The sequence below is a fragment of the Hypanus sabinus genome, chromosome 1, assembly GCF_030144855.1.
Source record: "Hypanus sabinus isolate sHypSab1 chromosome 1, sHypSab1.hap1, whole genome shotgun sequence".
Taxonomy (NCBI): Eukaryota; Metazoa; Chordata; class Chondrichthyes; order Myliobatiformes; family Dasyatidae; genus Hypanus; species Hypanus sabinus.
In genome coordinates this window covers 632,281-657,974 of record NC_082706.1, presented here as the reverse complement: position 1 = coordinate 657,974, position 25,694 = coordinate 632,281, and the positions used below count along the sequence as shown (strand labels likewise).

At 43.8% G+C, this 25,694-nt stretch overlaps 1 protein-coding gene and 1 long non-coding RNA gene across 3 annotated transcripts in view; one reads left to right on the top strand and one right to left on the bottom strand.

Moving 5' to 3' along the window:
* Positions 1-3,249: 3,249 nt before the first annotated feature.
* gmcl1 (germ cell-less, spermatogenesis associated) overlaps positions 3,250-25,694 on the top strand; it is a 262,908-nt gene continuing 240,463 nt past the window's right edge. The window contains exons 1-2 of one of the 2 annotated variants that reach the window (XM_059959056.1): positions 3,250-3,712; positions 10,989-11,112. In XM_059959056.1, the coding sequence (XP_059815039.1) occupies positions 3,579-3,712; positions 10,989-11,112 (258 nt within the window). In that variant the 5' untranslated portion in view covers positions 3,250-3,578. The remainder of the gene's footprint in view (positions 3,713-10,988; positions 11,113-25,694) is intronic. The other variant, XM_059959101.1, reaches the window with a different exon arrangement.
* LOC132387011 (uncharacterized) overlaps positions 19,928-25,694 on the bottom strand; it is a 609,870-nt gene continuing 604,103 nt past the window's right edge. Inside the window, exon 4 of the long non-coding RNA XR_009509744.1 lies at positions 19,928-20,003. This is a non-coding gene — a long non-coding RNA (uncharacterized LOC132387011). The remainder of the gene's footprint in view (positions 20,004-25,694) is intronic.

Here is a 25,694-nt window from a genome sequence, read left to right as displayed (position 1 = left end):
GATACAGTATATATGAAGAGAAAAAAATAAAGAAAAGGCGCCAAACTTATCAAAGTCCAAACCACTTCGTGCACAACCGTTGGAGCTCAATTACTGAAGTCTTCTGGCCACCATTCGATCCCCTCCGAACTCCTCGACCCTCGGGGTGGTCAACCAAGCACATCTAGCTTCATCCCCCCTCCTCGGAGTACCTCCTGGCCTCGGACCCCCGCTTGGGGTCCATTCCTCACCCAGCTTACAGCATTGCGTCCTCTCTCTCTCACTCCCTCGCGCCGATCTGCCCAAAAGCCCGTCAACAAAAGTTTACAGACTCAGAAGAAAGAACATTAATCCCCATTTGGTTTACAAAGGAATACAATTCTCCCAGCACTCTCTCGCAACAAAGAAGCATTCCTGCTAGTTAACAAACAAAAGAAGCCCTTTTGATTACATACACAGTAACAAAGAAAAAAGAAGAAACCCCCTTTACACCCATAATGTGCCTTTAGCCCATTGCTCTACTCTCTCTACACCCATGACTGTGTAGCTAGGCATATGCTACAAATATGCTAATGATACAACCATTGCTGGCAGAATTTCAGATGGTTAGGAAAGGCCATATACGGGTGAGATATACCAGTTACTTGACTGATGTCGCAGTAACAACCTTGCATGGAATGCCAGCATGACTAAAGAACTGATTGTGGATTTCAGGAAGGGTAACATGAGAGAACACAAACCAATCTTCATAGAGGAATCAGAAGTGGAGAGAGTGAGCAATTTCAAGTTCTTGTGTGCCAATATCTGAGGGTCTAACTTAGACACAACATATTGATGCAGATATAAAGAAGGCAAGACAGCTGTTATATTTCATCAGGAGTTTGAGGAGATTTGGTTCTCGAAAACTTCTACAAATGTACCATGGAGAGCATTTTGGCTGCCTGCATCACCATTTGGTATAGTCGGGGGCTACTGCACTTGTAATATTAGTCAATTCCATCATCTGGTCTTGGCCTGAAACATCGACTGTTTACTAGTTTTCCATTGATACTGCCTGGCCTGCTGAGTTCCTCCACCATTTTGTGTGTTTTGCTTGGATTTCCAGCATCTGCAGATTTTATCATCTTCAAGGAGTGTTGTTTTAGGAAGATGGTGTCCATCATTAAGTACCCCCACCACCTAGGATATACCCTCTTCTCATTGTTACTGCCAGGAAGTAGGTACAGAAGCCTAAAGGTGCATACAGCTTCTTCCCCTTTGCCGTCCGATTTTCTAAATAGACATTGAACCCATGAACCCTACCTGACTACATTTTTTTTGCACTACTTATTTTAACTTAACTATTTAAAAGACATTTATATATAATCACTGTAATTCAGTTTTTTCTCTGTATTCATTTATCATGTATTTTATTGTACTGCTGCGTTAAGTTAACAAATTTCACAACATATGCCGGTGATATTAAACCTGATTCTGATGACTATGTAACATTGCCCTTTTGCCATACATTTTCTATCCCCATTGTAATTTGAGAACACATCCTTAGGGGATCTGTATATAACTCCTATCAGGGTCTTTTTACCCTTGCAATTCCTTAGCTCTCCCACAATGATTCACAACCCTATGCCACCTCTTTCTAATGATTTGATCTCATCTTTTTGATTTCATTGCAGTGACTAGTGGGGTACCGCAAGGCTCAGTACTGGGACCGCAGCTATTTACAATATACATTAATGATTTAGATGAAGGGATTAAAAGTAACATTAGTAAATTTGCAGATGACACAAAGCTTGGTGGCACTGTGAAATATGAGGATGATGTTAGGAGAATGCAGGGTGACTTGGACAGGTTGGGTGAGTGGGCAGATGCATGGCAGATACAGTTTAACGTGGATAAATATGAGGTTATTCACTTTGGTGGCAAGAACAGGTAGATTACTATCTGAATGGTGTCAAGTTAGGAAAAGGAGAAGTACAACGAGATCTAGGTGTCTTTGTTCATCAGTCACTGAAAGTAAGCATGCAGGTACAGCAGGTAGTGAAGAAAGTTAATGGCATGTTGGCTTTCATAAGAAGGGGAGTTGAGTATAGGAGCAAAGAGGTCCTTCCGCAGTTGTACAGGGCCCTGGTGAGACCACACCTGGAGTATTGTGTTCAGTTTTGGTCTCCAAATTTGAGGAAGGATATTCTTGCTATTGACGGAGTGCAGCGTAGGTTCATTAGGTTGATTCCCGGGATGGCGGGACTGTCATATGTTGAAAGATTGGAGTGACTGGGCTTTTATACACTGGAATTTAGAAGGACGAGAGAGAATCTGATTGAAACATTTAAGATTATTAAGGGATTGGACACGCTAGAGGCAGGAAACATGTTCCCGATATTGGGGGAGTCCAGAACCAGAGGTCACAGTTTAAGAATAAAGGGTAGGTCATTTAGAACAGAGTTGAGGAAAAACTTTTTCTCCCAGAGAGCTGTGTATCTATGGAATGCCCTGCCTCAGAAGGCAGTGGAGGCCAATTCTCTGGATGCTTTCAAGAAAGAGTTAGATAGAGCTCTTAAAGATGGCAGAGTCACGGGATATGGGGAAAAGACAGGAACGGGTTACTGATTGTGGATGATCAGCCATGATCACATTGAATGGCCTGCTCCTGCACCTATTGTCTATTATCTATTTTACCAACAGCACTGCATTTCCGCCCTCTGCCTACCTGCCTGTCCTTTTGATACAATGTGTATCCATTGACATTAAGCTCCCAGCTATAATTTTCTTTCGGCTATGATAAATGCTGAGTTCCTCCAGTGTATTGTGTGTTGCTACAGATTTCCAACTGTGCAGTCTTGTCTCTCCTTTCCATTCAAGTTATTTTGCTGAAAGATTTTTAATGACTGGCATGGAAAGCTATACACTGCCCACAAAGTTGTGAGTGCAGTTTACCTTATACTACTTGCCTTTCGTGTTGCTGCATGCAAGTTTTTTTTTGCACTTGTGCTTGTGACAATAAACCAGGCTTTGACCTAGGTGATACGCAAAGGATATGAACCCCTCACAGGTGCGGCCACCATCTTTTCTATCGTTATAACAAGATGCGATGGCTTTCTATATCGAGACTGTACTTAATTCAGAGGCTTAAGCGTGGAAACCGACAGACTTGAATTTAAACTGCTTAACAAAAATTGCTTGCAGTCATCCCCGCTTTAATTAAGTGCGCGGATTTGATTGGTCAAAACATTCAGTCTACCAGCGCTCCTTCACCAGTTGCTCCCAGCATGCCCCGTTTCAAAAATGGCGGCCGCCATCAGCGTCAACCGTCGGAATTTAAACGGACGGGGTGGCGGGAGAGGGAACTAGTGAAGGAGGAACAGTGAGTGAGGAAACAAACAAGGAGTAGGAGGGAGGAGAGGAGTAAAGGGAGTGGGAAGGTTGTAGTGAAAGTGAGGGAGGAATAGGGGAGTTGGGAGGGGAATATAGGAGCGGGGGAGGGAGAAAATAAGTAGAGGGACGAATAAAGGAGGAGAGAAATAATAGGGGAGGTGAATAAAGGATAGGGAGTGAATGGGAAAGGGAGAATAAAGGTTAAGGGAGGGAGAGGCAGGGCAACTATGGGTAGCCTGGGAAGCCGGTTGTCGATGGGCCGAGCTGCCACCACTGACTGTGTATGCCAGCGGAGGAAGCGTACACGGCCCGACTGCGACTGTTGGGAGAACGAAGACGAGGAAACGAGTGCCCCGCGCAGGTCAGCATTCTGATACTGTATTCACATCACTCCTGCTGCCCGCTGCCTAACCTGTCAAGTGTGTCGGCTCAGTCCTGTGTTTAATGGGTGGGACACTGGAGAAGGATTGGCGTCCTACAACGTGAACTGGGTAGTGGGATCTCAGGTTGTAATCCCGGAATTGCTTCCAATGCTGCAGGTCAAGGAATGCTGCAGTAACATAATGGCTAAATCTTCCTGAAGGTCTTTTGCATTCAAACGGGGGTCTTGATTTGCCTTTCTAATAATCCTACAAACAGTACTCTTGGAAAGTTTTCTTGGTCTTCCAGACCTCAACTTGACCTTCACCATTCCTGTTAACTGCCATTTCTTAATTACATTACATTAATTACATTTCTTGATTACTTTGTGGGCATCAATTATTTTAATTTTCAGAGTGCTAGGCAGCTGCTTAGAGGAGCCTATGGCTGCTGATTGGGACAAGGTGTGGAATTAAGTCAAGTCAGACACTGTATAATTTCAATCAACCGTTTCTTCTTTATTGCAACTTCAGCCAGCTAGAGATCCAAGATCTACAGTGGGCAAGAATCCCCTCTTGCTGACCGGACCTCGTAGGATCTCTATCTTACGTGCTGATACTGTCCTTATTATACAGGTATTTTGCAGAACTTCTAACAATTACAACAGCTTTTAAGTTACTTCTTCTTAAGCATTCAGCACAGCAAGCGGTCCATATTTGTCCATGTGTTAGCCCCGCATACGGAGCTTGGTGCAAAAGCCCACTCAAGTCAGTTTTGACCACAGGTTAATTATAAAACAAGTTGATCATAAAGCAGGAACAATCTTAATAAAAAAGGGAACAATACGATCTGCCATCTGTCGCATACGTGACTAACTCAAATTAGCCATTTTAGTAAAACAGCTTAACAATCTTTTAGCCTTAAAAGGGGATAACAATGCACTAAAAATCCTTTAGCCATGAAAAGGAATAAGACCATATCTCTGTAACATTATCAAAGGTTTGAGGAGTCAGAGTATTTATAAAGCTTTGAAATTTGCATCAACTGGCCTTTCCTAACAATGATTGTGAACAAGCCATAGCCCTAACAAGCTATTTAAGGTCTGAGACGCTGGTAAAAGTTTTCGGAGAGCTCAAATCTCTTGGGGTCCCCAAACTTTTGCATGGTTCTCCTTTCCTTTTTTTCCACTCTAAAATTGTACAAAACAAAAACAATACACTAATCTTGCTTAAAATGTTGAAAAGAATGTTTCATCTTTAACTTTATGACATTTGGAGACTGGTTCATCTTCTACTCACTTAACTGTTCACAGTAACAGAAATTTTGACCGGGGTGGCCAAACTTCCACATACCACTGTAGAAGAGGGGAGGGAGGTAGAAGAAAGGAAATCAGAGGAAATAGAAAGCATAAAGTTAGGATATGTGTTTTGTTACTCTGTATGTCAATCAGTGGTGAGCCATGTCCCGCAACTGTTCATGATATAAATTAATGATCTGGAAGAGGGTCTGAGTGTACTGTATCTTAAGTTTGCCAATGATACCAAATCGAGTGGAAAAGCAAATTGTGCAGAAGATATACAGCGTCTCTAGAGAGATATAGATAGGTTAAGTGAGTGGGCAAGGGTCTGGCAGATGGAGTACAATGTTGGTAAATGAGAGGACATCCACATTGGAAAGGAAAATAGAAGAGAAGATTATTATTTAAATGGTAAAAAAAATTGAAGCATTCTTCTGTTCAGAGAGACTTGAGAGTGCTTGTGCATGAATCACAAAAGGTTGGTATGTAGGTGCAGCAGGCTATCAAGAAGGCCTGCAAATGAGATGTTGCCCTTCATAGCTAGAGGGATTGAATTTAAAAGCAGGAAAGTTATGCTATAACCATAGCGGGTACTGGTGAGGGCACATCTAGTGTACTGCGTTCAGTTCTGGTCTCCTTACTTGAGGAATTGTATACTGGCTTTGGAGGCAGTGCATAGAAGGTTCACCAGGTTGATTCCAGAGATGAGGGGGTTGAACAAAAGAAACATAGAAAACCTACAGCTCAGTACATGCCCTTTGGCCCATAATGCTGTGCCGAGCATGTACTTACTTTAGAAATTACCTAGAGTTACCCATAGCCTTCTATTTTTCTAAGCTCCATGTACCTCTCCAGGAGCCTTTTAAAAGACCCTATTGTATCCACTTCCACTACAGTTACTGGCAGTCCATTCCATGCACTCACCACTCTGTGTTTTAAAAAAATAAAATAAAATAAAAAAACTTATCCCTAACACTCCCCTCTGTACCTACTTCCAAGCCCCTTAAGGAGGAGATTGAACTGGGATGGTACTCGCTGGAATCAGAAGAATAAGAGGAGATTTATAGAAGCATACAAAATTATGAAAGAGATTGATAAGATAGAGGCAGGAAGTTCTTTCCACTGGTTGGTGAGACTAGAAATAGGGGACATAACTTCACGATTTGGGGGAGTAGATTTTGGGCGGAGATGAGGAGGAACTGCTTTTCCCAGAGAGTGGTGAATCTGTGGAATTCTCTGCCCAATGAAGCAGTAGAAGCTACCTCAGTAAATGTAATAAGATGAGATTGGATAGATTTTTGCATTGTAGAGGAATTAAGGGTTATGGGGTAGTTGGAGATGTGTCCATGGCCAGATCAACCATGATCTCACTGAATGGCGGAGCAGGCTAGACAGGCCAGATGGTCTATTCTTGCTCCTATTTCTTATGTTCTTGTCGGCCAATTAGCCTGACTTCAATGGTTGGGAATATGTTGGTGTCCATTATTTAGGATGAGGCTTGGGGATACTTGGTGGCCCTTGATAAAGTAGGCCAAAGTCAGCATGGTTTCCTAAGAGACTATCTTGCCTGACAACTCTGTTTGAATTCTTTGAAAAACTAACAAGCAAAGGAGACTCAGTATATAAGGATGTAAGAGCCCATGGTAGGAAAAATACCAGCATGGTTAAAAGATTTGCTGCTTGGCAAGAGACAAAGAGTCAGAATAAAGGGAGCCTGTTTTGGTTGGCTGTCGAAGACGAGTGGTGTTCTGCAGGGTTCAGTATTGGGGCTACTTCTTTTCATGCTATATGTCAACAATATAGATGATGGAATTGATGGTTTTATGGCCAAGTTTGTAGACAATAAAAGCTAGGTGGAAGGGCAGGTAGTGTTGAGGAAGCAGGGAGTCAGCAGAGGACTTGGACAGATTGGCTGAATGGGTAAAGAAGTGCTAGTTGGAATATAATGTAGTGAAGTATATGGTCATGCACTTTGGTAGAAGGAATAAAGGCATAGTCTATTTTCTAAATGGAGAGGAAGTTCAAAAAGTTAAGTTGCAAGGGGACTTGGCAGTCCTTATGCAGGATTCCCTAAAAATTAACTTGCAGGTTGAGTTGGTGGTAAGGAAGGCAAATGCAATATTAGACTAGAATATAAGAGCAAGGATGTGATGCTGAGGCTTTATAAGCCACTGCTCAGACTGCACTTGGAGTATTATGAACAGCTTTGGACCCCTCCTCTAAGGAAAGATGTGCTGGCATCAGAGCAGGTTTAGATGAGGTTTACGAGAATTATTCTGGGAACAAAAGGGTTAATACATGAGCCTTTGATGGCTACGGGTCTGTACTCACTGGAGTTTAGAAGAATGGGAGAGAGGGGGGAGTTTCATTGAATCCTACTGAATATTGAAAGGTCTAGACAGCGTGAAAGTGGAGAGGATATTTCCTATAGTGGGTGAGTCCAGGACCAAAGGGGACAGCTTCAGAATAGAGGAGTGTCCATTTAGAACAGAGATCAGAAGGAATTTCTTTAGCCAGAGGGTGGTGATTCTGTAGAATTTGTTGCCACAGATGGCTGTGGAGGCCAAGCCATTAAGTATATTTAAAACAGAGGTTGATAGGGTCAAGAGTTATGGGGAGAAGGCATGAGAAAGTGGTTGAGAGGGATAATAGTCAGCCAAGTTGGAATTACAGAGAAGACTCGGTGAGCTGAGTGGCCTAACTCGTCTCCTATGTCTTATGAGCACTCAACACAGGTCTCTCTTTTACTACTTCTGGACCTGATGTGTTCCTGGAGCCCTCATGCTTGAAAATAAGTACTGATTTGTTCAACTGTGTTTTAGGCTTTCTTAAACTTTGCACTCTTCCCTTTAATGTGGCATTGTTCTTTATGTGGATTATTCCTTTTAAATCAGACATGGTTGTAATTTTCACAGACAATGAAGTGTGGACCTAAAATTTGGAAATGTGCAAATAGGTTTGCACATGCAAAGTTCTTTTGGTGCTGGCTTTTAGGCATTTCAGATGATGAAGTTAGAAAGGTGCACTCCCATCCATGACGAGAATGAACTGCCTCAGCAAGGACCTGGACCCATTGCAATTTTGCCTATCACCACAATAGGCAAACAGGAGATTTAATCTCAATGGCTCTTCACACAGCTTTAGACCACCTGGACAACACAAACACTTATGTCAGGATGCTGTTCATCGACTACAGCTCAGCGTTTAGTACCGTCATTCCCACAGAAGTTGCAGAACCTGGGCCTCTGTCATCTCTCTGCAATTGGATCCTCGACTTCCTAACTGGAAGACCACAATCTGTGTGGATTGGTTATAATATCTCCTCCTCGCTGATGATCAACACCGGTGCACCTCAGGAGTATGTGCTTAGCCCTCTATAGCCTACTGTTCTACTCTCTCTCTATACCCATGACTGTGTGACTAGGCATAGCTCAAATACCATCTATAAATTTGCTGACAATATAACCATTGTTGGTAGAATTGCAGGTGGTGATGAGAGTGCGTACAGGAGTGAGATATGCCAACTAGTGGAGTGGTGTCATAGCAGCAACCTGGCACTCAACGTCAGTAAGATGAAAGAGCTGATTGTGGACTTCAGGAAGGGTAAGATGAAGGAACACATACCAATCCTCAGAGGGATCAGAAGTGAAGAGAGTAAGCAGTTTCAAGTTCCTGGGTGTCAAGATCTGTGAGGATCTCATGTGGTCCCAACATATCAATATAGTTATAAAGAAGGCAAGACAGCAGCTATACTTTGTTAGGAGTGTGAAGAGATTTGGTTTGTCAACAAGTACACTCAAAAATTTCTATAGTTGTTCTGTGGAGAGCATTCTGACAGGCTGCATCAATGTATGGTATGGAGGGGCTATTACACAGGAGCGAAAGAAGCTGCAGAAGGTTGTAAATTTAGTTGGCTTATCTTGAGTACTAGCCTACAAAGTACCCAGGACCTCTTCAATGAGTGGTGTCTCAGAAAGTCAGCGTCCATTATTAAGGACCTCCAGCACCCAGAGCATGCCCTTTCTCACTGTTGCCATCAGGTAGGAGGTACAGAAGCCCAAAAGGCGCACACTCAGCGACTCAGGAACAGCTTCTTCCCCTCTGCCATCCGATTCCTAAGTAGACATTGAACCCTTGGACACTACCTCACTTTTTTAATATATAGTATTTCTGGTTTTTTGCACAATTTTTAATCTATTCAATATACGTATACTGTAATTTATTATTTTGTTTTGTTGTTTCTTCTATATTATGTATTGCATTGAGCTGCTGCCGCTAAGTTAACAAACTTAATGTCACATGCCCATGATAATAAACCTGATTCTGAGTTAAAATTCCACCTTGGTAAGTCGGAACATTAAATATACCCGGGCAAAAGCGAGATTGTTAACATTTACAAACAAAGTCCACTTTGTCATTAGTATTCAACCCCAGCATGGTCTGGCCAAGATATGCCACTTGTCCCAGGTATGTGATACCTTTGTGGCAATTAAAGGTGAATAATAAACATCAATCAAACAAAAGGACCTTTATGCACGAAATGACAGTGTTGTTAGGTAGAATGAAGTAGTAGTATACTTCATTATTTGGCAAATAGATACAAGAGCAATGAGGTCTTGGTACAGTACAGGAAGAATGTGATTGCACTGGAAATGGTGCAGAGGGGATTCTTCAGAATATTGCCTGGATTCTAAGGTTTCAATTACTGTATGAGCAATGGGATGATTTTGCTCTCCATAAAGCAGAGGCAGCTGAGGTGGATCTGTGAGATGTGCTGGAAGTTATGAAAAGCGTGAGTAAGTTCTTAATAAGAAGCTCTTGGTTTGGGCAGAAGTGCCTAAGCCAAAGGGCAAAGATTTGTGAACTCTCTGCTTTCCCCCCCTCCACCCCCAAGCATGGTTGCAATCTGGAATGCACTAACTGAGAAGATATTGGAACCAGGCACTCACACAACCTTTAAGATACTTCTGGATGAGCACTTGAATTTCAAGGCGTATCAGTCTCAAACAAGAGGACACCTGCAGATGCTGGAAATCCAAGTAACACACAAAATGCTGGAGGAACTCAGCAGGCCAGGTGGTAACTATGGAAAAGAGTACAGTTAACGTTTTGGGCCGAGACCCTTCAGCAAGATGGTATAGATTTAAAAGATAGGGGGAGGGAGAAACAAAGTGATAGATGAAACCAGGAGGGGGAGGGATGAAGTAAAGAGCTGGAAGTTGATTAGGAAAGAGATATGGGCTGGAAAAGGGGGAATCTAATAGATGACTGAAGGCCATAGAAGAAAGAAAAGGGGGATAAGGCATTGATTTCCCTAGACAGCAGATAAAGAATAACAACTTGCTATTTGGGATAACTCCCAGCTGGTACCTTGGCAATCCCATGTCTTCTTGCCCCCTCCCCCATTCCTATTTTAATAAAAATCAGGAGAGTGGAGAAAAATTAAAGAGAGATAATATTCTTCTAATACCATCTTTTCGATCTCATTTTGTCTGAAAAAACTCAAGATTAGTTCATATTCACTTGGTGGAACTAAGCCGAGCAGTGTGAAGTAAGCTGCTTTTATCTCATTTTACACATCAGAAAGCAACAATAGTAAATAAACTTGAGGATTTACAAATTTAAATTAAAGCCAACATCTGGTTGTGAATTTCATGACAGCAATTTGTGTTTCCTGGAATATCCGCTTTCAAACATTGAATTCTCATGGCTTCTCCTGGGAAGTGGATCACAAGTTGTGCTGCACAATTTAAATTGCTGTCTTGATCTCAGTTATGTGTATTTGGCAAGAATCAGAGAATTTACTGCTGGATTGATGCCCTCTACTTTCAGATTCATTCCTCCATCTTCAGACCTATCCTTAACCTGCCAAAGCAGCACATAAAAAGCTGTGCCAATTACTTAATTAGTCTGCTGCACTATTACAGCATGTTTAATTTTGTTGCTTTTGCTTTAATGCCAAGTTCTGTTGACTTTACAGAAAGAAGCTGAAAAGTACTTCGAAGTATATTTATCAGACTCTTTTCCTCGCTGGAGAAAACAGTGATATTACCATCTGTGCCCTGGGACAAGAATGGCACCTACATAAAATATATCTGTGTCAGGTAGGAGATTGAACCCTTAACCCCAAAAGATGCTTGCAAAAGTAGAAACACTATTTACCATTTCTTCTATGAGATCTATTTTCACATGCCCACAACTTTTCAATAATTCAGATTTTCCACTCCCATCAGATCATAATTGGGAGAGCTGTGAGGGTAGATCCTGAGAGGGTCCAGCTTGCAAGTCTAGAGCTAGGTAATGTGGTCTGGGTTGAAGGGGTTGTTCACCTGTAATTTAGATAGGAAAAAAATGTTATGTACTCAGAAACCTGAGAAGCTTTAGAATCTTCACTGATCCATCTCATAGAAGATGGAAAGCCTACAGCACAATACATGTCCTTCGACCCACAAAGTTGTACCAAACATGTCCCTACCTTAGAAATTACTAGGCTTACTTTGAACCCTCTATTTTACTAAGTTCCGTGTACCTATCTAAAAGCCTCTTAAAAGACCCTATTGTATCTGCCTCCACTACCGTTGCCGGCAGCCCATTAAATGCATTCGCCACTCTCTGAGTCAAAAACATACCCCTGACATCTCCTCTGTACTTACTCCCCAGCACCTTAAACCTGTGTCCTCTTGTGGCAACCATTTCAGCCCTGGGAAAAAGCCTCTGACTATCCACACGATCAATGCCTTTCATCATCTTATACACCTCTACTGCTCTTCCTTCATCAATATGTTTAGTCACATTCTCAAAAAATTCAAACAGGCTCATAAGGCATGACCTGCCCTTGACAAAGCCATGCTGACTATTCCTAATCATATTATACTTCTCCAAATGTTCATAAATCCTGCCTCTCAGGATGTTCTGCATCAATTTAACAACCACTGAGGTAAGACTCACTGGTCTATAATTTCTTGGGCTATCTCTATTCCCTTTCCTGAATAAAGGAACAACATCCGCCACTCTCCAATCCTACGGAACCTCTCCCATCCTCAAAGATCATTGCCAGAGGCTCAGCAATCTCCTCCCTCGCCTCCCATAATAGCCTGGGGTAGATCTCAACAGGTCCTGGCGACTTACCTAACTTGATACCTTCCAAAAGCTCCAGCTTTTCAGTCTGCTGCAAGTCATCACAGCAATCAGTAAGATCCTTTTCCATAGTTGATGGATACTGTTGATGGGGATGACCTACCAGGAATGAGTTGTAGTGGTCCTGCCTCTGGCACAGAGGTTGAACCCTCAACTAGAAAGGGGAGGAGGGAAGAGAAGAGAGCGATAGTTTTAGGGGATTCTATAGTCAGGGGGGCAGATAGGAGATTTTGTGGGGCAGATCGGGAGTCTCGGATGGTATGTTGCCTCCCTGGTGCCAGGGTCCGGGACATCTCAGATCGGGTGCAGGCTATTCTAGAGAACGAGGGCATGAACCCAGATGTAGTGGTCCATGTAGGGACCAACGATGTAGGTAAGGTGAATGAGGGGGTCCTGCTTAGAGAGTTCAGGGAGTTAGGAGTGAAGCTGAAAGGCAGGACCTCCAGGGTGACAATCTCGGGATTGCTACCTGTGCCACGTGCGAGTGAGGCGAAGAATAGAATGATTATGCACATTAATATGAGGCTGAGAGCATGGTGCAGGAAGGAAGGGTTCAGGTTTTTGGATAATTGGTCTTTGTTCCAGGGACATTGGGATCTGTTTCGAAGGGACGGTCTACATCTGAACCGGAGGAGTACTAACATTCTTGCAGGAATGTTTGCCAGTGCTGCTCGGGGGGGTTTAAACTAGATGTGCAGGGGGCAGGGATCCAGATCCAGGGGGTTGGTCAGAAGGAGCATGGGGTTAAATGTGTAGAAGGTTTGGGTGATCTTGAGAAGGTCATCAAAATTCAAGGTGCAATTAGCCTGATGGAAGTTCAAGGAGCTGGGTTAGGTACAATAGACAGTGTTTTAAGCAAAGAGAGGAGGAATGGGCTAAGAATTCTATACTTGAATGCGCGTAGTGTCAGAAATAAGACAGATGAGCTTGAAGCTCAGATGAAAATGGGGAACTACGATATTGTTGGGATAACGGAGACATGGCTGCAAAGGGATCAGGCCTGGGAATTGAGTGTACCAGGGTATACATGCTATCGTAGAGACAGAAATACGGGAAGAGGGGGTGGGGTGGCCCTGTTGGTGAGGAATGAGATTCAGTCCTTAGCAAGAGGTGACTTGGGAACAGGGGAAGTAGAGTCTGTGTGGATTGAGCTGAGGAACAGTAAGGGTAAAAAGACCCTAATGGGTGTTGTGTACAGGCCCCCAAACAGTAGCGTGGATATTGGGTACAAGTTGATTAGGGAGTTAACATTGGCATGTGCTAAAGGTAATGCAGTCGTTATGGGAGATTTCAACATGCAGGTGAACTGGGAGAATCAGGTAGGTGCTGGACCCCAGGATAGGGAGTTTGTGGAGTGTCTAAGGGATGTATTTTTGGAACAGCTTGTGCTTGAGCCAACCAGGAACGAGGCTATTTTGGACTTGGTGATGTGTAATGAACAGGAATTGATAAGTGATCTTGAAGTAAAGGAGCCATTAGGAAGTAGTGATCATAACATGATAAGTTTTTATCTACAATTTGAGAGGGATAAGGGCAGATCAGAGGGGTCAGTGTTGCAATTAAATAAAGGAGACTACGGAGCCACGAGGGAAGAGCTGGCCAAAGTTAAATGGGCGGATGCCCTGGCAGGAAAGACAGTGGATCAGCAGTGGCAGATATTCTTGGGGATAATACAAAAGATGCAAAAGCAGTTCATTCCAATGAGAAGGAAGGATTCAAAGAGGGGGAAGGGGCCACAGTGGTTGACAAAGGAAGTCAGAGATTGTATAGCATTAAAGAAAAAGAAGTATGACAGGGCTAAGATGAGTGGGAATTCAGATGATTGGGAAAGTTTTAAGGAACAGCAGATCTTAACTAAAAAAGCAATACAGAGAGAAAAAATCAGGTATGAGTTCAGTCTAGCCAGGAATATAAAAGGGGATAGCAAAAGCTTTTTTAGCTATGTGAAGAGAAAGAAGATAGTTAAGAACAATGTTGGCCCCTTGAAGAATGAATTGGGAGAAATTGTTATGGGAAACAGGGAAATGGGAACAGAATTTAATGCGTACTTTAGATCTGTCTTCACCAGGGAGGACACAAGCAATCTCCCAGATGTATGGATGGGCCAGGGTCATAAGATATCAGAGGAATTGAGACAGATTGACATTAGGAAAAAAACTGTGATGAGTAGACTGGTAGGACTGAAGGCTAATAAATCCCCGGGTCCAGATGGTCTGCATCCGAGGGTTCTAAAAGAGGTGGCTCAGGAAATTGCGGATGCATTGGTAATCATTTTCCAATGTTCCTTAGATTCAGGATCAGTTCCTGAAGATTGGAGAGTGGCTAATGTTATCCCACTTTTCAAGAAGTGAGGGAAGGAGAAAACGGAGAACTATCGCCCTGTTAGCCTAACGTCAGTCGTGGGGAAGATGCTTGAGTCCATTATTAAGGACGAAATAGTGGCACATCTTGATGGCAGAAATAGGATTAGGCCGAGCCAGCATGGATTTACCAAGGGCAAATCATGCTTGACTAATCTGTTGGAGTTTTTTGAGGGTGTAACAAGGATGTTAGACGAGGGTAAGCCAGTAGATGTTGTGTACCTAGATTTTCAGAAGGCATTCGATAAGGTGCCACATAGGAGATTGGTGAGTAAAATCAGAGCTCATGGCATTGGGGGCAGGGTTTCAACATGGATAGAAAACTGGTTGGCAGATAGAAAGCAAAGGGTAGCAGTGAATGGGTGTTTCTCGGACTGGCTGGAGGTGACTAGTGGGGTACCACAGGGCTCTGTATTGGGACCACAGCTCTTTACGATTTATGTCAACGATTTAGATGAGGGCATTGAAAACTATATCAGCAAGTTTGCTGACGATACTAAACTGGGTGGCAGTGTGACATGCGAAGAGGACGTTAGGAGAATACAGGGAGACTTGGATAGGCTGGGTGAGTGGGCAGATACTTGGCAGATGTCATTCAATGTGAATAAATGTGAAGTTATCCACTTTGGAAGCAGGAACAAGAGGGCAGAGTATTGTCTGAACGGTGTAGAGTTAGGTAAGGGAGAAATGCAAAGAGACCTAGGAGTCCTAGTTCATCAGTCAATGAAGGTGAATGAGCAAGTGCAACAGGCAGTGAAGAGGGCAAATGGAATGTTGGCCTTTATTACTAGGGGAATTGAGTACAAGAGCAAGGATGTCCTTTTGCATTTGTACAGGGCCCTGGTGAGACCACACCTGGAATATTGTGTACAGTTTTGGTCTCCAGGTTTAAGGAAGGACATTCTGGCAATTGAGGAAGTGCAGCGTAGATTCACTAGGTTGATTCCTGGGATGGCAGGGCTGTCTTACGCAGAGAGATTGGAGAGATTGGGCTTGTACACGCTGGAATTGAGGAGATTGAGAGGGGATCTGATTGAAACGTTTAAGATAATTAAAGGATTTGATAGGATTGAGGCAGGAAATATGTTCCAGATGTTGGGAGAGTCCAGTACCAGAGGGCATGGATTGAGAATAAGAGGTCAGTTATTTAAAACAGAGTTGAGGAAGAGCTTCTTCTCCCAGAGAGTTGTGGAGGTGTGGAATGCACTGCCTCGGAAGACGGTGGAGGCCAATTCTCTGGATGCTTTCAAGAAGGAGCTAGATAGATATCTGATGGATAGGGGAATCAAGGGATATGGGGACAAGGCAGGGACTGGGTATTGATAGTGAATGATCAGCCATGATCTCAGAATGGCGGTGCAGACTCGAGGGGCCGAATGGTCTACTTCTGCACCTATTGTCTATACTGAATACTGAAGTAAAGTATTCATTTAGTATCTCTGTTATTTCCTCTGGTTCCATACGCACTTTCGCACTGTCACACTTGATAGGTCCTATTTTTTCTTGCCTTATCCTTATACTCTTTACATACTTGTTGAATGCCTTGGGGTTTTCCTTAATTCTGCCTGCAAGGCCTTCTCATGGCCCCTTCTGGCTCTCCTAATTTCCTTCTTAAGCTCCTTCCTAGTAGCCTTTTATCTTCTAGATCTCTAACATTACCTAGCTCTCTGAACCTTTTGTAAGTTTTTCTTCCTGACTAGATTTATTACAGCCTTTGTACATCTCGGTTCCTGTACCCTACCATAACTGCCCTGTCTCATTGGAAAGTACCTATACAGAACTCTACACAAATATCCCCTGAATATTTGCCACATTTCTTCTGTATGTTTCCCTGAGAACATCTGTTTCCAATTTAAGCCTCCAATTTCCTGCCTGGTAGCCTCATAATTCCCCTTACTCCAATTAAACGCTTTTCTAACTTGTGGGTTCCTATCTCTCTCCAATGCTATTATAAAGGAGATAGAATTATGATCACTATTATCTCCAAAATGCTCTCCCACTGAGAGATCTGACACCTGACCAGGTTAATTTCCCAATACCAAATCAAGTACAGCCTCTCCTCTTGTAGGCTTATCTACATTCTGTGTCAAGAAACCTTCCTGAAAACACCTAACAAACTCCACCCCATCTAAACCCCTTGCTCTAGGGAAATGCCAATCAATATTTGGGAAATTGAAATCTCCCATCACAACTCTTATTATTACATCTTTCCAGGATCCATTTCCCTATCTGCTCCTTGATATCCCTGTTACTATTGGGCGGCCTATAAAAAAACACCTCGTAAAGTTACTGACTCCTTCCTGTTCCTAACCTCTACCCACGGAGGCTCCATAGACAATCCCTCCATGGCGTCCACCGTTTCTGCACATTTTCTCTGATCAACAGTGCCATGCCCCCACCTCTTTTGCCTCCCTCCCTGTCCTTTCTGAATCACCTAAAACCTGGCACATAAAATAAGCAATCCTGTCCCTGAGCCATCTGTAATGGCCACATCAAATCTCCAAGTACTGATCCACACTCTAAGCTTTGTTCACGACACTCCTTGTATTAAAATAGACACATCTCAAGATTTCAGTCTGAGCATGTCTGTTCTCTATCACCTGCCTGTCCTCCCTCTCGCACTGTTTACAAGCTTTCTATCTTTGTGAGCTAACCTCCTCTTCCCCAGTCTCTTCAGTTTGGTTCCCAACCCCCAATAATTCTAGTTTAAACTCTCCCCAGTAACCTTAGCAAACCTCCACGCCAGGATATTTTTCCCCCTGGGATTCAAGTGCAACCCGTCCTTTTTGTACAGGTTACATCTCCCCCAAAAAGGTCCCAATGATCCAGAAATCTGAATCCTTACCTCCTGCTCCAATCCGTCAGCCACACATTTATCCTCCACCTCATTTTATTCCTATCGTCACTGTCGCATGGCACAAGTCAAAATCCTGAGATTACTACTTTTGCGGTCCTGCTTCTCAACTTCCTTCCTAACTTCCTGTACTCTTTTTAGGACCTCTTTCCTTTTCCTACCTGTGTCATTGGTACCAATATGTACCACCGCCTCTGGCTGTTCTCCCTCTCACTGCAAGAGATCTTGGACGCAATCTGAAACATCCCTGACCCTGGCACCTGGGAGGCAAACTACCATCTGAGTTTGTTTCTTGCATCCACAGAATCACCTGTCTGACCCCCTGACTGTAGAGTCCCCTATCAGCACTGCTTTCCTCTTCCTTTCCCTACCCTTCTGAGCCACAGGGCCAGACTCTGTGGCAGAGGCACAGCCACTGTTGCTTCCCCCAGGTAGGCTGTCTTCCCCCCAGCTGTACTCAAACACGAGTACTTATTGTCAAGGGGTACAGCCACAGGGGTACTCTCTAGTACCTAACTCTTCCCCTTCCCCCTCCTGACAGTGACCCACTTATCCTTATCCGTGGCCCCGGTGTGACCACCTGCCTATAACTCCTTTCTATCACCTCCTTGCTCTCCCTGACTAGGCAAAGGTTATCGAGCTGCATCTCCAGTTCCCTAACTAGGTCCCTCAGGAGCTGCAGCTCGACACACTGGGTGCAGATATGGCCGTCCAGAAGGGTGGGAGACTCCAGGACCCCCCACATCTAACACCGAGCATAGAAAACTGGCTCCACACACATACTTCCTACCTCGCCTCGTCCTGTTACTGCCTAAGCTGTTGAGCCAAAGCCCTACCACTCTGCTGCCTCTCACTCCACTGCCCGCTGGATACGGCAGTCTTTTTAAACCTTTCGCGCTCTACTGGCTAACGTCACGCACCTGCGCAGTCTCGCCTCTCTTTAACCAGAGTAGTAAAAAACCCTTCGCTCTGAAAAATCAGCAGTTCACTCGCAGCCTTCTTGCTCTGAAGGTGACTCATAGGTGACTAGGCTTTCATGAATTTATCTTAAGTATGGTTTAATTTATTTGCCTATTAGACTTCTCCTTTGGGGCCCTTCCACCTGTTCCTATGTTTTCCCTGCTCAACTTTACTGTTCTCTCAATACCATCTCCAGTGGCAGAAAGACACATGGTGAAGAGTTCAAGTCAGTGAATGATAGTAAGTTGTTCAATGTGGAGTAGTATGTGCAGTTTTTGTTGTCGTATTACAGGGGATGAATGTTATTGAGAGAGTGCTAAGAGATTCACCAGGGTGTTGGGATAGAATATCTTACTTACAAATGTAGGTTAGATAGGTTTGACTTGTTTTACCTGCAGCAAAGGTGGTGTACAAGTTACAAAGCTATAGATAAGGTAACAACCCTTGTTCTACATCTTTGTCAATATCACTCCACAACTCTATTCATTACATTGGTGGCAGCTGCTTCCTGCACCTGTGCAACACTTATCAGTTTTATCACCTTTGCTACTAACTACTACTCCATTCTCAAATTCATGGACAATTTCTCTCCCTAATCTGGATCTCTGTTTCCATTTCAGGAGACAAACTAATCATTTTCTGTAAACCTATTGAGCTCCACAGCTTCCTAGAATACACTCTTACTGTCTTCTCTCTTGTGAAGATGCCATCCTTCACTCCCCAGTTATCCATCATTCCAGAACATCAGCTATCATCTTTATCAGAAAACCAGCCTTCTGCTACAGTTGCTGGAGCCCTTGCTTTCATTCTTTTTGCTTCTTGGATATTGTCGTGGTTTCTTGAAATAACCAAGAGACGCAGAAGATTCTTCAAGAAATTTAAGCCTTTATTTGCAAACAAAAGCTGAGACAATTAATGAACGTGTCACTAATTGCCCGCCGAGCCTAGTATTCTTTATAGTACTTTCTTATCTCAGTTATATTAGCATATACTTGTTCTAGTGCCTTGACTGGTTTTCATACCATCACACCATTCCACGATCCTGTCTAGTCTACTCCTCGGAACACGTGTCCCCCTTCCCGGCTTTGACTGGTTTTCATACCATCACACCACTCCACGACCCTGTCTACCACCGTTATCTCTACGTGCTTACTTTCACCGTTAGCTACATTCTTAAGGCACTGATGCGTTCAATAGTACAGAGACAATACAGAGATTACATTCTGGCCAATAAATTGGATACATAGCAAATAGCAAACACAAGGCTGGCCGCATAGTTCTGGCCACACAGCAAACGTTGCAACTTTATTCTCCAATATTATCCCCCCTTTGAGACCCATAGGGTCTCACATAGAGAAAGAAGACTTAAGAGTCCACGCACAAAAGCCCCAATGAAGTCCAGCACTTATTCCCAAATCTCGGGTTAAACTATAATCTTCTGTGCCAAGATCTCAAAGTATTCTCTCCCTGTTAGCCTAGGCCACTGAGTCAAAAACCTGTCCCTTTGTATCTGAAACAGGGAAAAAAAACTCAGAAGCCCTTACAATCTACTCCCACAATGTTGTTTTGCTCTTGTTCATCCTGCAGGCATTGTAGGCTGTAACAATATTCGGTGCTTCTTTCTCCACTAAGCTTGGTTCAATAATCACCACGAGCATCAGAAATTGTTTGGTTGCAGCACGCACTATAAGAGACTTGAGACAAGGAAGAAAACAGCACAGAACAAGCGTCTTGCTCAGCAATACAATACCGACAGTCATTGCCATCTTAGTCAGCCATACTCCCCATCCTCCGAGTCTACTTTCTAACCAGTCAAATAACTGATGTCCAAACCCTGCATTCTGTTTAACTTCCTTTCTGAGACTTTTCAACTTATACATTGCCTTAGTAAATGATCCTTCTGGACTAGTGTTATTTGGTATAAAAGTACAGCACTGCTCTCCAAACATCACACAAACTCCTCCTTTTTCTGCCAACAGCCAGTCCAATGCTTGTCTATTCTGCCACGCCATTTTGCTAGTTGCATCTAACTGTTGTCCCAAGGCCTCCAATGCATCATCGGTGTAGTTGATGAATCTTTGCTGATTGTAATATATATAATTTATCCATTCAACATTCTTAATAGTTCCTATCAAGGATAGAAGTGCTTCGAAGCCTGCAGTAATCTCATTCCTCGCCTTAAATTCGTTAGGTATACCTCTTGGCTGTCCTAAACTATCTATCCAAATCGTCGAGTCGGGTTCATATTTTCTCCTTTTCCGCAATAGTGTCTGCTGTTCAGAGATATCAGTGTTGAAGTGTACTTCAGGGGATACTATCTCTTCTTGAAGTAATATAACACACGTACACGTACCTGCCCAATTGAGGGGAAGCGTGGATCTCAGACCCTCTTCCTTACCACACAACCACCAGGTGTCTGCTAAGGGGATGGTCTGAGCGTCCAATGCACCTTCGGGTGGAGGGGAACCTACTACATGTCTTTCGCCTAGGGTCACATTCCACATCTGAGTGCAGCTACCTCTGAAATGACCCACTGGACGAGCACCTGTCCGCGTAAAACATTCATAGCTCAACTGATACTGCATTATAAGCTGTTCCAGTGTAGGTGTCTGGCTTCTTGTTCCTCCTGTCTGTCTCCTGCTAACTGTTCCTCCGCATCACTTACCTCGGACTCCTCACCTGATTGTCCTTGAGTGACTGCCCTCGTGCAGTGGTTCAGATGGTACCAGGTGGAGCATCCTTCTACCTGAACTAGGGTGGGTGATGCCTTGGTCACCATAAATTGTCCTTCCCTTCACGGCTCGTTCCACTTTCTCCGAAAAACTCATACGTAAACCTGGTCTCCTGGTTTGATCGGTACTTCCCCTTGTACGGTCTTCGGCTCTTTCTGTTTTTCCTGTGCATAAATAGACCTGTGTTATCATAGTTAACTGCTGCATGTATTGTTTCAGTTCTTTTTCCAATTGTTCCAAACTAGGTCCTTTATACGGCCCTCTCTCCTTTCCCAGCAATGGCATGTGTGTTTAGGGAGTTATTTCGACCTCTTTCATTGTCCCTACCATATCTACACTTACCATTATTTTAAATGCAATTGTTGTCTTCTGATATCCACACCTCTGGCATGATTTTCCTCCACACTGTTATGGTTTCAGCACTCTTAACTAAGGGTCCTAAGTCTTTAGACTAATATCCCTTGTTTACCAACAACATTACGTGGGGTGCAGCCTCCAGTATCCTGTACCATTTTTCTAAAAAGGTGTTCCACTTAACTTGTAAAGCTGCCCCTTGCTTTCCAATTATCACAGCATCCCCTTCCAGGTGCTGTTGGGTACATGCCTCCACATGCCATCTCTCCTCTAGCTCCCGTTCTGAGTCTCGTCAAAAAATCACTGTACAATGTAGCTCAGATTTGGGTGTTACAGCCCTGAGTAATATAGCCTGCATGCCCTTCTTCCATTTTTCCCAGGTTTCCTGAATCTGATCTGCTATGTCTCCTATCCAAAAGACATTAGCCTTCTTGTCTTCTCGCACTATCAATTGAGCCCCTGCTCTTTCCACACTCAGCCCATTTCTGGTGCATTCTAATTTTAATTCCAGTTTCAGTAAGGCACCTCTGCATAACAAATTAATCGGAGTTCCTTTAGATACTAGCACTGGCAAAACAATTCCTTTATTTCCCATTCTCAATTGCACTGGAGCCGTGCACTATGTCAACTGTGTTTTCCCTGAGAACCCTACCGTCTTAACAAACTTCCCTGACATGGGAAGGTGAAGGGCATACTATGGCTGTACACAAGTGTACGTGGCTCCAGTATCTATCATCATTGGTGTCAGTTGCCCTTCTAACATAGCCTGAACAATGAGTTCCTCTTCTGCCTCCCTTGTTATCATTGGGTAATGTCCCTTCCCACTCGAATTCTCGGGGCTCCCCTAATAACTCGCACAGGGGTTCACAGGTCCACTTGGGCCTGTGGGGGCTGGTCCTTGGCTAAACTTTAGTTCCCTTCTTATCGGTTCCTGCTGGTGTGTGACAGGCCATGGTGTAAACGGACAATCTCTTCTCATGTGACCTGGCTGATTACATCCCCAGCACAATCTCTACCTCTTTCTCCCTGTTTCCTCACTGGTCCCCTCTGTACCCCTCCTTAGGATTTCCAGTCCTGTCTGGGCTGTTTGAATTTTGTCTGTTCCTGATAGGGCATTTGTGGGAATGCTTCTCGAAAGACCTTGATTATTGGCATGGGGTTTTCTGGCCCTTGTCTTACAGTATGATCAGTTCCTCCACGTAGTGGTGCTTCATCCAGTTCGATGGCTGTACCCGGACCGGTGGTTGCTGGCAGCATCTTTTTGCTTTTCTCTTTTTCCTTCTTTTTGAGTTCTTTGAGCTGCATTTGTATTAACTTTCTTTGCACCTCTTCTTGCTGCTCAGCCAACCTTCGTTTGTCTTTCCGGTATTTCTCAACCGCATGGACTACGTGGTCTCTGAATTCTTGTGGGGTCATTGACGTCAGCCCAACCACCTCCTCCAGTTTGGATTTAACTTGCGGAGGCATTGCATCCAAAATGCTATGTCAGAACAGTGAGGTCATAAATAAGCTATTTTCCACCTCTTGCTCAGTCTCCAATCTCCACCTTTTCAACTGGTTTTCTATATAGGCTGCTGGGTTTTCAGTGTCTTCCAGTGGATCCCCCTTTAAGGCTTTGGAGTCCACTTTGGGTGGATAAAGCTCCCTGAGAGCCTGCCATACCCTCTGCCTCACTCTGTCAAACCCGTCTCCGTTAGTTCCTGGGTCGATCGCGTTTATTATGCCAGCCATTTCCATTAGTTCGTTAAATTTGGAGGTTCCCATCAACCTTATCAATAGTGCCCTTAAATCTCCCATAGCCAATAATCGTACGCCGTTTCTTCTTCAAAAGCTCCAATCCATTTCCCTGCTCCTTCATGTAGCCTGGGCAGAGTGTTTTTCAGCCCTTCTAGGTCCTGGGATCCCCAAGGGATATACTGTGCTTGTCCTGATCCTTTTACTAACAACCGCATTATTCTTCCTCCTCCTTCCCACCTGCCCTGGCTCTCCTCCTCGCCTGACTCCCCATCCGTCTCTGGGTATGTCTTTACTGCCTCCCACACAAATTTCTCTGGGGTCCACTTCTTCCCTCGGAGTGCTTCCTTTCTGTCCTGATTCAATACTTGGTCGGCCACTGGAGTACTTTTCACATCTCCTCTGGCAATTCCCTCTCAGTAAATTCTCCCTGCATGTTTACTGTACCTGTCAGCATGGGGCACTGCTTCGGGGTTCCTTCCTCATAATAAGGAGGGGGCCTTTCTGCTTCTTTCATATCTGGGTATGGAGCTGAAGCCAGCTTCTCACTGTACCTTCCTCTCTCGCTCTCTAAAAGGCTGTTTCTCCTTCTCCTTAGTGTCTTCCTTGCTTGTAATCAATATTTTACCTGTCCTCCTCAGCCTTTCTCCCTCCGTTCTAAAGAGTTTTAGCACTTCTATTTCTCGTTCTCTTTTTTGCTCTCTTTTCTTAGATTTATCTTTTGGTTTGTAATTTTTAATTAGCGCCTCCGTTTCTTCGCAGAAGCTTACATCAAACGTTCCTAATCTTGGCCATTCTGTGACCAGGTTCTTGGTTTTTCCCATTTTTCTGAAGTTTTTGTGATCTCACTTTTACTTACCGGGAATTTTTTGCTCAGAATCTCTACTGCTGTTCCTTTATCTGTCATGTTGTTCTCTCTTTAATGTATTTTCAGAGACTCACAGTTCGTTTACTGGATAATACTATTTACTCTAATTCTATGCCTAGTCTATCGTCTATCTACCAGCGCTTTAATCTATTTATTGGACTGTCCTTGTTTCCTATTTCGTTCCGCCTGTGCAGTCCCCTACCTAGGGCGGTATCCACAGAACTTTCTATTTGCACCTCATTTATTCAGACCATTATCTCTTAAGGCAGAATCCACAGGGACTTACCAACACCACGTGGAATTTTTCTTCATTTAACTTCTTATTAGCTTATTCATACCAACCCCCACTGCAGTGTTCTCAATCAACCTTCTGAGCCTCCTGTTAACCCCCAATTCTGACAGATCCTTTGGACCGGAGAGACCCTTTGGCAGTGGTTCCACACTTCTGAGTCTCCGAGACCTCTCCAAAACCAACAGAATTCTTAGTCCAAATTGTCGCAAAAAGCGCTTACCTTTTGTTTGGGTGCACCCTTAATTCTGTTAGCCCTGTGGGGGTCCCTAGAGGATCGGGAAGCGTATCCAATCTGCTGTTTCCTTTTTGTGGGTCCCTTTCCAGTCCTGCCATGGTTGCCAATTTTGTCATGGTTTCTTGAAATAACCAGAAGACGCAGAAGATTCTTCGAGAAATTTAAGCCTTTATTTGCAAACAAAAGCTGAGACAATTAATGAACATGTCACTAATTGCCTGCCGAGCCTAGTACACAGTATTCTTTATAGTACTTTCTCATCTCAGTTACATTAGCATATACTTGTTCTAGTGTCTTGACTGGTTTTCATACCATCACACCATTGCAAGATCCTGTCTAGTCTACTCCTTGGAACACGTGTCCCCCTTCCTGGCTTTGACTGGTTTTCGTACCATCACACCACTCCACGACCCTGTCTACCACCGTTATCGCTACATGCTTACTTTCACCGTTAGCTACGTTCTTAAGGCACTGATGCATTCAGTAGTACAGAGACAATACAGAGATTACATTCTGGCCAATAAATTGGATACATAGCAAATAGCAAGCACAAGGCTGGTCGCATAGTTCTGGCCACACAGCAAACGTTGCAACTTTATTCTCCAATAATATCTGCTTTCACCCAATCTCCCTCCAACTGGAATAGAGATAGAGCTGCCCTACTCTCCTTTCATCTTACCAGTGTCTGCATTCATTGTTTGTCATTTCCATCAGTGCAATGCATTCTCACTACTAGCCACAACTTCTCCCAACCCCTTTCACCTTCTACGGGATCACACTTTACATAGTGTTGATCTGATCATCCTTCTCTACTTTTCCCTCCCACCCCGGAACTTACCCCTACAACCTCAGGAGGTGCAATATTTGTTCTTGCATTTCTCTTCTTGTTAACCAGGAATTTAAACTGTGGCCTCCTCTGCATTAGTGAGACTAAGTGCATGTTAGTGGATTCGCAAAGCACCTGCATTCTGTCTGCAGTGAGCCCCCAAGCTTCCAATTGCATGCTCTTCCCATTCTTTCAATGATGTGTCATCCTCAGTCTTTCCTGCTGCAGGAGTGAGGACTGACACAACTTGAGGGATAGTACCTCCTATTCAGCTTGGGTGTTCTATAGTGGCGTGACATTCATCGTCTTCCAATCTGCCAGGGCCTGCCTAGAG